This window comes from Hypanus sabinus, chromosome 9 (genome assembly GCF_030144855.1).
Source record: "Hypanus sabinus isolate sHypSab1 chromosome 9, sHypSab1.hap1, whole genome shotgun sequence".
In the NCBI taxonomy this organism is placed as follows: Eukaryota; Metazoa; Chordata; class Chondrichthyes; order Myliobatiformes; family Dasyatidae; genus Hypanus; species Hypanus sabinus.
Genome location: NC_082714.1, coordinates 141299040 through 141311485, shown reverse-complemented (window position 1 = coordinate 141311485; position 12446 = coordinate 141299040). Strand labels below are relative to the sequence as shown.

Below are 12446 nucleotides of genomic sequence, written 5' to 3'. Positions count from 1 at the left end.
AGGGTGCAAGATTCAGACAGGGAAAGCATACACTGAACAGCACAACCAATTTGCAGGAATTATGTACAGGAAATGTACAATTTGCAGGAATTATGTGCTGAGTATGGAATGGATGCTTTAAAATCCAAATGGGAAACACCCAAGAAGGAACTGGAGAATGACAGAGCTAAGATCCTCTGGGACTTCCAGATACAGACTGATAAGCAGGTACTGGCCAACCAACCGCACATTCCTTGTATTGGACAAGAAACAGAAGAAATCAATAGTAATAGATATGGCAATCTTGAATGACGGTAACATCAGGAAGAAAGAATATGAGAAGCTGGAGAAATACCAGGGCTTGAAGGATGAGGTAGATAGAAAGGATGAGGAAGGCTAAAGGCAAAGTAATCCTGGTGGTAATAGGAGCACTTGGAGCTGTGACTCCTGGACTGGAAGAGTGGCTCCAATATATCCCGGGAAAGACATCTGAGATCTCGGTCCAGAAGAGCGCACTACTCGGAACAGCAAGGATACTGCATCGAGCCCTCAAACTCCCAGGCATCTGATAGAAGACCCAAAATTGAGGGAAAATTCACATACAGACCATCCATTAGGGGTGAGAAAGAATTATTTTATTTTCCAGTACTATGCAAAATTCTTTGGTACATTTAGTATATACGGTACAGCTGGGGTACCTAAGCACATTTTTTTGTCAATGTGGAGTGACTGTAAATCTGATGGGAGAAAATAATGTTGGGAAAGGCAAAGTTGGAATGTTGCAGGAGGGGAGTGGTACAGGTGGGAGAGAAGGCATGCCCAGGCGTGAGGGATGGTGGGGTTGTGGTGCTAGTGCGGACACATCCAGCCCTGAGACAGCAAGTAAGTTCATTTGATTCTGAACAATTGCTTTATTGATCATTACAGAATATTTCACTGGTGCTTCCTGCTCCCTCACCTCCTCTTTCCATTTTTCTCAATCACGATTCCCCTCTCCCTGTCAAAGAAATACTCAGGTCTGATATTGTTAGTGGTATTTTAAAGAGAATGGACTATTCAGATTCTCTAAACAATGAGTTTTTGTAATATTAAGGTATCTTCAGACATTTGGCTTCTGTCCCCCCAAAAATTCAAGATTTAGTCAATATTCTTTATAGTTTTTAAAAATCCTCCAGCTAAGACAATCTAACGGTGCCAAGGGTCATTGCTAACTTCCTTACTAGATTCATAGAATTCATACTTATATTCTGAAATACAAAGGATTTTAACTACTTTTATTATAAGTGCATGCTGGGTCAGATCATTATCTTTAATAGCCTTTCAAAAAAGAAATGCTGTTAAATACATAGCTGTGCTTCTAATAAGATATCTTGAACAAAACATGACATTTCCTTTCAAGAATAAATGCTTAACAATTGCAACTGCATAGTAAATAGAGCACTTTGTAAGGTTTATATATATATATATATATGTAAAGGTCAAACTGATTGTAGGTTTAGGTGTGTCAGTGAGGCTTCATATTAATTTGCCTTTTAACTGTACATAAGTGATATAGGTGTTTCCTGGGATGGCTTCACACCAGCACAAATGCTGTCTAATACCGCCATTAGATTCTGCCCTGATACCATTTGAAAACGGTAGGAAATTCATTCAGTTTCATTCAACACTCAGTCAGATCTTAACTCTGCAATTATCCTCGTTTGGTAACTGGTGGTTGCTTGAGAGATTTCCAACACCCTTGTGATAATTTTGGCACACCCGAATCTTTTTGAATCTCTACTGTTTTTGCCCAGCGGAATTGTTGCGAAAACTGTTAAGTAATTATCTTTAAAGTATCCATATTTCTATGATAAATAAATAAACTTGTTCTCAGTATTTTTTATTTATTTGATTATTTTCTCTATTTGTAGTTTGCCTCCTTTTGCACACTGATTGCTTGACTATTTGTTTTTGTGTAGTTTTTCATTGATTCTATTGTACATTTTTGTTCTACTGTGAATGTCTTAAAGAAAATAAATCTCAGGGTGGTTTATGTTGACAATTACTTTGAACTTTAAATATAATGATAATATTATTATATATTAGTACATAAAGCTCGTTCCTTTCGAACAGAGATGAGGAGGAATTTTCTTTAGCCAGAGGGTGGCGAATCTGTAGGTTAAGTTCCACAGATGCCTGTGGCAGCCAAGCCTTCGGCTATACTTAAAGCAGAGGTTGATAGGTTCTTGATTAATAAGGGCATAAAGGGAAAGAGAGTGGGGTTGAGAGGGATAATAAATCAACCATAATCGAATGGCGGAGCAGAATCAATGTGCTGAATGGCCTAATTCTGCTCTCTTTTCTTATGATTTTATAGTCTTATGATACCTGATATTGGATTCAGGAGCAGGTCAAAGATATCCAGCTTGCACAATGAGTCAGGAAGAGAGGTTCCTTCTGATTATAAGTGGCCAACCACACAGGGAGGCTCAGGATTGCAGACAAGGATCAACGGAAACCCTAAAGTATGTGACAGGGCAGGTAGAGATTTTGGAGATGGAGATCTGAGGGACCATTGGTGGATTATAGAGAAGGAATATTTGTGGAGAGTGGTGCAATAATCTGCTGGGAGAACTCAACAAGTTCAGCAGAATCTGTAGGAGGAAAAGAACTGTCAAAATTTTGGGTTGAAACCTTCCATCAGAACTGAGAGTGGAGTGGAGAAATAGCCAGTATAAATAGGAGTGGAGGTTGGTGGGACAGCAGCCAGTAGACAATTGGTGGATGACGGAACAGTGAGGGCCAGGTAGGGGAGTGGAGGGTGGAGTTGGGAGAGGCAGGATAATAATAAATGGAGGTAGACAAAAAGTCAGAAGGGGCAGATGGAACCAGGTCTGGGGAGGTGGAGATAGCTAGTTGGGTGATGCGTGAAAACACAAGAGCTGCCGGTACTGGTATCTGAGAAGTAAGAAACATGAAAATGGGAACTATTTGGGGAGAACTGAATAACAGATGGAACCAGAACCAGATGGACGAAAAAATGGATGAAATATGTGGGCACCGGTTTTGTAAACTAGGTGAGGAAGGAAAATGTGTGATGGGAGATTTGGAAAGGGGACAGAATTGCACTGAGACAGAATCTAGAATCTGCAGTCTTTTATGTCTCCATTAGTATGAGAGGGTACGGGGTTTTGGGATGGGGATGGGGAATGATTATGTGAAATTGAGGTATTTAGCTGTCAAGGTTCCCATTCTGACTCTGTATATGGAAAACTTATTTGTCTGTTAATATTCAGTGTTGGACTCTGTTGGAAGAGCAATCAATATTCAAATACACAACAGCAAAAATCAATGCTATACAAGGGAATTCTTTTTAAATATTCTTCTGAAAAGATTATTTCATCATGCCTTGAATTAGTGCCACATTCCCTCCTCCCTTTGGATTTCCCCTTGTCCTGAGGTGCATTAATCATTCATTCAATTTTGATGCTACTTAACTTTAACTTCCCACCAGACCTAAACATATGGCTCATTTTGTCTGAACACTGTAGAATGAAGTAAAATATTTCCTCTACTAGATCTCATTGTACCAGATACAATACCGAAAGGATCTCCTCCTGTGCTAAATCACTGGTTCAAGATTGCTCAATAGCCTAATATCTCCCTGTCTCCAAGGCCCTCCCAGCCCTAAAGTTGAGTTATTGGTATTTCTCCAATTCTTGAACATCACCTTCTTTAAGCTCTCTATAGATGGTAAGCATGCTTTTAGCTCCTGAGTCTTTGAACTCTGGAATTATTGCCCCAAAGGTCTTTCAGCTTTTCCTCTCCTCCTGATGTTAAGATACTCTTTAAAATTGAACACTGAGTAAGCTTGTGGGTATGTGTCCTACTACCTCTTGATGTGGCTGTGTGCCAAAATTTTGTTTGATCAAATATGCTGTGCTAAACTGAAACGAGGCTATTTTGTTACAGGCTATAGTACAAATGCACTGATGGTTTGGGGAATAAATTTGATATTTGTATTAGCATCATTGATTCGTGTTACTATTGTTGATATTATCTGATTGCTTTATAAACGATTCGATTTGTGGTCTCAGAAATTGAAGTCTGGAACACAATCATAGCTGTGGAGAGAGCAATATAACTCTTGATTGTAAAGCATGAGCAATTACTATTTTGAATACGTTATTGCATTAACCGTTAGTAGTAATTATAGAAGAGAAAATAGAATTCAGCATCAATCCTATGGTTTAGATCAATAGAATTATGTTAAAAAAGTCCTATTGAATGTTGATGGTGAATACTGATAGTGATTTTATTATTTAAAATGTTTACAGTAATGGATAGTAGACAGCTGTAACTAAGACAATGAATCAAATGTCATCATATACAGTATATGCAAATAATGACGAACAGCTAAATGTTGATGAGTGGCCTTATTTTAGAGACTTCCTGGCATGTAAACTGTATTTCCTTAAGCATGAAGTTAATTGTTATGAAAAAATAACAAGGTGTGCTTTCTAGATATAGCTTTCAGGTGCCAATTAGATCAAGAGAATTGTAGTAAACTGTCAATTTGTAGTATATTCCTATCTTTTTGGTTATATCTTGATTCCTTTGCACCCAGTCTCAAGCATGTGAAGACAATGCTGCTTAGGGGTTCCCAGCCTTTTTTATGCCATGAACCCCTACCATTAACTGAGAGGCCCATGGACACTAGGTGGGAAACCCCTGACTTCTTTCCCTCTGTCCTTTTAAACTAATTGGGTACACAAGAAAATGTATTGCATTCCTGTCTGACTTCTCTAAAGAAGAGAATGAAAACATGTTGGTGGAGAAATAGGAACAACATTCAATAATCTGGAAATGTTGCCAGTTTGACAGCCCTAAAGTCTTAGTATTCATTGGTTCAGGTGACTAGAATAGAGTCATGAAATCATTAGGCTTGGTTTGTACATGCAATCAAGGCACGTTCCTGAGTTAGTTCCATTTACCTGCATTTGGCCCGTATCCCCCCTAAAAAAACCTCTCCTGTTCAGGATCCCATCTAAACATGAAATTAACCCAGTTCTATCCCTTGGAGTATTGAAAGGACAAGATAGGGTGGACGTGGAGAGGATGTTCCTTATGGTGAGGGTATCCAGAACTAGAGGGCACAGCCTCAAAATTGAGGGGCGACCCTTTAGAACAGAGATAAGGAGGATTTTTTTAGCCAAAGTGTAGCAAATCTGTGGAGTGCTCTGCCATAGACTACAGTGGAGGCCAAGTCCATGCATATATTTAAGGCAGAAGTTGATTGTTTCCTGATTGGTCAGGGCATCAAAGGATATGGCAAGAAGGCTAAGTGTATGGGGTTGAATGGGATCTGGGATCAGCCATAATGGAATGGTGGAGCAGAGTCAATGAGCTGGCCTAATACTGCTTCTATGTCTTATGGTCTTCCTCTGGCAGCTCCACCACATTCTGTGCAAGAAATATGTTGCTATGATCCCCATTTCAAACTTTCTCCTCTCAACCTGCGTTTCTGGCCTCTAGTTTTAGACTCCTTTCCCTGCAAAAACAAAAGCCTGTGATTATTCACTTCTCTGTGCCCTTTGTAATTTTATAAACCTCTATAAGGACACTCTTGAATATCACAACATAAGAATTAGACGCTGCCTTTTGACATTCATGCCTTCTCTCTTATACAGTAAGATTATGGTTGATCTTTTCCTTCAGAACCACTTTGGTGCAATAAATCCATATCTAATTAATTCTGAAACTTCTAAAGATCTATTCACCTCTGTGTGGGAATAAACCTCGTACCTGAGAATCCACAATTTGTAAATACTAAGAATTTGTTACGCACTAGCAAAATAATTTTTCTCACCTCAAGCTTGAATGGCCTACACCTTATTTTAAGTCTGACCTGGGGTGTGGAACAATTGAACCAGGTAGATAATCCCTACCTTGCTGCACAACCAAAATTGACTTGTATTCTTTTTAATCAGAGAGGATGACATTTCTCCAGTTTACATTTAATATATGATGCTTATACCCTTTGTGATGCCCTACATATTTTAATAAAAATAATTTCCTTCAACTTCTCATTCAATCGAGCTTAGAATAATTGAGGTAACCCTGGGTAAGTACGTGTTCGGCACAGCTTTGTGGGCCAAAGGGGGTGGATTGTGCTTTAGTTTTTCTATGTTCATATGTTTCAATCTAGATCTATTATTCCAAAGCACTTTTTTGCATTTGAGTCTTATAGGAAATCAAACATAAAAAATAAATTTTCAAAAGTTCTTTGCTATTTCTTTATCTTCCAACATGATTTCTCCTGTTTGACTGGAAGAGACCCATTTTAATTTTACTAATTGTTTCATTTTTACATGTTCATGGAAACTTTAATGGTCTGTTTATATTTCTGGTTAGATTCCTGTTATGTTCATTATTTCACATTTTAATCAATATATTTGTCCTTTGTTCTGAAATATGTAATATTCCCCCCAATTCTTACTGTTCTATTGAGTGACATTACAGATTTTTTCTGTCTTCCGATGCCTTTAATTTCCCTTGTTTGCCTTCTTGGGAAGGGGCACACTCCACCCTGAACCCTGCAATCACTGAAGATGCAACACCTATCTCAATCTAACATCCCCCTCCCCCTCCCCTCCCTATTCCCCTCCCCTTCCCTCTTCCTGTCCCACTCTTCCCTCTTCCCTTGCCCCCTTTGCCTCTTCCCTTTCCCTTTTCCCCTCCCCTTCCTCGTCCCCTCTCCCTCTTTCCCATCTTACACTTCCTCCTCCCACAGCCTCCTCACTTCCCCTCTGCCCTCCTCTTCCTTCTTCCTCCAGCTCCACTCCACCCGATCCCTCCATTCTGGTTCCCACTATCACTTTCTTGAACTATTAGATTCCATCACTGGTTTCCTTTACCTATCTGCTTATAGCCTCTTTACTTGTTTTCATCTTCATCTTCCCCAACCCCCTCAGCCTGGCTTTCTCTGCCCTTTATTATGTCTGTCAACATCTGTCATTCACCTGCCTCTGAATTGCTACTACAACCCCCCTCCCCAGCTGTTTATTTAATATTTCAGTAATGTTTGAGTAAAGTGTTTTTAAGTATAACTTTGGAATAATCTTGTGTGTGTTTATATATCCTTGTTCGTTTAAATAATTCATTACAGGTTACATGTATAAATACATGAAAAGTATACATCATCACACTGCCACATAATACATGTGCGCCTCGCTTAAAGTAAATGCAAAGTTAGAGTCATGTTTTGGACTCCAGTGTCTTCCTTTGAACTTTAATGTTTCAAAGTTACAAAACTTAACCTCCCCCACCGCATGGCTCAAGCTGTCCATAGTCCTTCATCTCTCCTTAGTCCTGCAATCACCCATTGGTTCCTGCCTCACTGCTCTCTTCAGACTGGTCCTTTTCCCTCTCTTGCATTAGTCCTGATGCAGGGCATCAACCCAAAATGTTGACAATTCCTCTCCAACTACAGCAGCTGCTCAACTCACTCAGTTCCTCTGGTAGGTTTTTTGTCACTCTAGATTCCAGCATCTGCTAAACTTGCTACTGACTTTATATCCACATTTATCATCAGTGCTATCCTTTATCATAGAAACATAGAAAATAGGTGCAGGAATAGGCCATTTGGCCCTTTGAGCCTGCACCGCCATTCAGTATGATCATGGCTGATCATCCAACTCAGAACCCTGTACTTGCTTTCTCTCCATACCCCCCGATCCCTTTAGCCACAAGGGCCATATCTAACTTCCTCCTAAATATAGCCAATGAACCAGCCTCAACTGTTTCCTGTGGCAGAGAATTCCACAGATTCACCACTCTCTGCATGAAGAAGTTTTTCCTCATCTCGGTCCTAAAAGGCTTCCCCATTATCCTTAAACTTTATCCTTATCCTTATCTTTATCCTTATCCTTTATCATTATTCTTATTCGCTCTAAATATTTAGCATCTTGGAATACTTAATTTCTCAAGCACAGTCATTTTTCATCCACATCTGTATAATGGCTATTTATTTCTATAATGTGATAAATAATATGATGAATATATATTTCTATCTATGTCATTAATTCATGAAAATTAAATTGGAAATGAACATTTCTTATATTTTTGGGTACTTTGAAATGCTTTACACATTTGTCAGGTGACACAATGTACTGCCTTCTCAGTTGAAGTGCAAGGAACATTACCTAACTTGCTTATAATTGCTGTGGATTTTACAGAATAATAGTTCGCTCGAGTGAAAGAGTCACGTTCAATAAACTTTGTCACAGCTTATTTCAATAAAAGCGAGAATGGTTCATTGCAGAGAGTTATTATTTGGATTGTTGTATCAGGAAATATTTCATTCTACCCTTCTAACAAAACTCCCAGTTAACTTGCCTGACTGCAGGGATGAAGCCTGTTCAAGCAGAAATATCAAATATGATGGGGAGCTGAGAACTGTTTCTGGCACCTCTGAAACCCAATATACTTAACATACCTAATAGGTCAAATGCAAAGTCAAATCAAAATTGGAATATCATGAATTTCATGGGTAAGGAAGCTTTATTCCTGATAATAAATCTCAGACAGATTTTGCAATGTGATTTTTATACCCTTGACTCTTTGATCTTTCAACAGATCATGAACAAACTCTACAATCTTATTTATGCTGCAAACAGAGGTGATCGACAATTGCACTTAATAGAACAGCCAGTCTTACACCTATTTTGAGATTTGATGAGAAATAGACTACATGACATTGAGGCAGTATAATCTAATACTGATTTGCAGAAACCACTTAAAAACATAAAAAATGAATTATGCATTCAGAGCAAAAACAAAATAGGCGGATGGGTGTCAAATGCTATTTAACACTCACGTGTGATATGACACACCTTGAAAGAGTAAGCAGGTATTAGGGCTGTGTGATAGCATCGTGGTTAGCATAATGCTTTACACTGCCAGTGACCCAGGTTCAATTCCTACCACTGCCTGTAAGGAGTTTGTATGTTTTCCCCACGACAGTGAGGGTTTCCTTCCTCCCACATTCAAAAGACAAACGGGTTAGTAGTATTGGTCACTTGGGTGTTACAGGCAACATGGTCTTATTGGGCCAGAAGGGCTTGTTACAATGCTGTATCTCTATAGAGAATAAAAGTAAAAATAAATTTAAAAACAAACACATTTTTGAAACAGTGAAAGTTACATGTCAATGTGTAGAGAGTGGGCTTAACTTTGGATAGGTATGGATAAAGGAAAATGGAACCAAACCTAACAGGGTATATGTTTGTATTGCCAACCTTTCATTTAGGTTGTATTGCCAGCCAAAATTCAAAGTAAGTGAACCTGCAGTCAAATTAACCATAATACAGGAAATAGGCGATTCAACACAATCCAGTGGATATTTGTTAGCAGGCCCGGAATAAAACATTTTTCCAATTTTTTTTTTACACACAGCAATGGAATGGAAAAGATACAGCTTTGATGGTTACCAGGGTGGTTAACCATAGACGCTTCTCTGCCACTGTCAGTGTGGCAGATACATCTCAGAAGACTACAAGTAAATACAGATGCGTGATTCGATCAGAAGGAGGCTCAGGGGTGTCAAATTATGCAGAATTAATTGTGAAAGGTGAGGCCTTATTCATGTTATTTAAAAAAAAGAATGAAGTGAATGATATTGAGAGAAAAGCACTGATTGGTGGAAAGTGATAATTTACAGTACAGAAATATTCAATGGCTTAGTTCAGCTAAATAACTTAACGATTTCTTCATATATTGCATTTTTTGCCACCTGAAAAGATGTTATATTGCAAACAAAGCTTCTTTTGTAAATGCAGTTATCCAAAATTATCAGTAAATATAAGAGAAATGCAATTTTGTAACTTTTAACAAGCCTTACCAGGTCCTCTGTTGGTCTATATTCAGAACTTGTCAGCATTGAAAGAACCATAGTTGATATTACAAAGACCTTGAGTTGTATATTATTGTAGGTTTTTCATTATGTGTTACATTTCTTGCTGATGATCCTGACTTTTTCAGTCCTCAACCCTATTTTATTGGCACCTTACTACATTTTACTTGCTGATTAGAAATTGTGACAAAGCTTTCAAAATTAATATGTTATTCTTGTCATTAGTATATTGCATAAGTTTCCATTTTTGGGGAATTGGTTTGTACTATACTGAAAGCAGAAATCCTAACTGGATTTAAAAGCATTTTAGAGCAGGGGTTCCCAACCTGGGGTCCACGGGACCCTAGCTTAATTGTATTAGTCTGTGACATTGAAAAAATGTTGGGAACTCCTGCTTTCGGGCAACAAATTATGAGGCCGTGGACTGAGTGGTGGGAAGTGTGAGCAACATTTTTATCTAACATGGATATGATTGTCTGAATTTCCTCCTTCTGTGTTGCATTGCACTATGATTAGTATTTTGGTAATTCTTGTACTATTGTTACATGTTCTGAGATACTGTGACATTGATACTTTGACACAGTGAAACTTTGTTTTGCCTGCCATCACATCAGAATCTGAAGCAGATTTATTATCACTAACTTAACTGAGGTAAAATTTCTTGCTTTGCAGCAGCAGTACAACAAAAAGAGATAAAAGGATGATAAGTTACATAAATAAATGAATTGAGCAATAATAAAGGAACAATGAGGTAGTTTTCATGGACCATTTAGACATCTGGTGGAGAAAGGGAAGAAGCTTTTCCTGGATCATTGAGTGTGTGTCTTCATGCTCCTGTACCTCCTCCCCAGTGGTAGTGTAATGCCCTGGTTATGATTTTTACTGCTACGCTGTAGGTATTTCATTTTAGCAGTTCTGCAAGAGCAGTCTGTTTTGCTTTCTGCCTATTTGGGTTTGAGCTAAAGATAATTGGTTGTGATGTTCCTGCTTAGGAATATAGTGTCATCCAATATGGATGGTGGAACTGGAAGAAGTTTCTAGAGAATGATAGGCAGGGAGTTTTTTTGTGGTGGACACTGGTCTGTGTCGAGGTATTTTTGGCAGGAGCCAGAAGACAGGAAGGAAGATAGCTGAGGATGCTGTCCCATTTGCACAAGGTACTTTGTGCAGATGAATGGCTTCAACGAGGAAAGACCAATACTCCCCATTTGTGCGAGATGGATTTTGAGCAACATTTGGGAGGTTGTGTGTACTCTCTCACACACTGGGGTCCAGTGCATGAGTTAAAGGCAACCTTGAGATGAGTTCCAGCTTATGTGCACATTTGGTTTGGGTTAACTGTAATGGGCCCTTTTCATTTTTTTCCTCTTTATTCCTACTAACCGTTCAATGAAGCTGGTATTTGTAAATATGCATTTTTTGTAATTGGATCCAGTGTGCAACTTGTTATTTGTTGCTGGCAGGTGCTTGCATGGGGGGGGGGGTGCTGTAAATATCACAGTATTCACACAGATTGGGGTTTGGATGGGCAAGATATCCCAACCTCATGGGTTTGGTGGCACCCATGTCATATCGACCCCAGATGTACAGAGTCTTTCTCACTTCCGAGTTTAGTTTTCTCACTTCCGAGTTTAGTCTTTCTCACTTCCGAGTTTAGTTTTCTCACTTCCGAGTTTAGTGGCTCTTAGTGAGGAAATAATAAGCCGCATCTCTGGAGATGCCTGATAAAAAGGGGTTTGAGTAGTTATGAGTGCATGTCTCAGATGCTGAAGGTCTTTAGTGATAGATTCCACCTTCTTGAGGCATTGACTTTTAAATATGCCCTCAATGGTGGGGAGGGTTGAAGCCATGTCTGAGCCTATAATCCCCCACTTCATCTTGAAATCCTGTCCAATGAAGCCTCTGTACTAGGATGTGATGCAAAATGTTAGAATGTTCTCAACCATACATCTTCGAAATTTGTAAGTCTTTGGTGACATATCAAATTGTACCATACAAGAGGTTGCATTCAGTATTCTTTACAGAGTAGATAAGGCACCTGAACAGATTAGATATGGCAAAGTTACTTCCCATGGTAAGGGATTCTAGGACAAGAGGGCACAACTTCAGGATTGAAGGACGACCTTTTAGAACTGAAATGTGGAGAAATTACTTTAGTCAGAGGGTGGTAAATCTGTGGAATTTGTTGCCACAAGTGGCTTTTGGAGGCCAAGTCATTGGGTGTATTTAATGTAGAGACAGATAGGTTCCTGATTAGTCAGGGCATCAAAGGGTGTGGGGAGAAGGCAGAGGAGTGGGAATGACTAGATGAAGTGGATCAGCCCATGATTGAATGGCAGAGCAGACTTGATGGGCTGAATGGCCTACTTCTGCTCCTAAATTTTATGGTCTTATAACAGCAAGACAGATTTTGCCCTTGAGCCGAGAGATATATAGGTGCTTTCAGGCTTTCTACCTTCTGCCCAGTTTAGGGTGGGGAGGTAAATAATTTGTATGAGAGTGAAAAAAAGAAAGATGTTTGCATCATCCTTTTCAGGACACTTGAAGTGCAGTCAATGACAACCTTTACAGACAA

General features: G+C 39.0%; 1 protein-coding gene across 7 annotated transcripts in view; it reads left to right on the top strand.

The window, feature by feature from the left end:
* Window positions 1-12446, top strand: part of ptprt (protein tyrosine phosphatase receptor type T) — a 1496000-nt gene that overhangs the window by 672488 nt on the left and 811066 nt on the right. For all 7 annotated transcript variants that reach the window (XM_059980706.1, XM_059980710.1, XM_059980709.1 and 4 more), the window contains exon 6: window positions 9415-9589. In XM_059980706.1, coding sequence (XP_059836689.1) covers window positions 9415-9589 — 175 coding nt within the window. The remainder of the gene's footprint in view (window positions 1-9414; window positions 9590-12446) is intronic.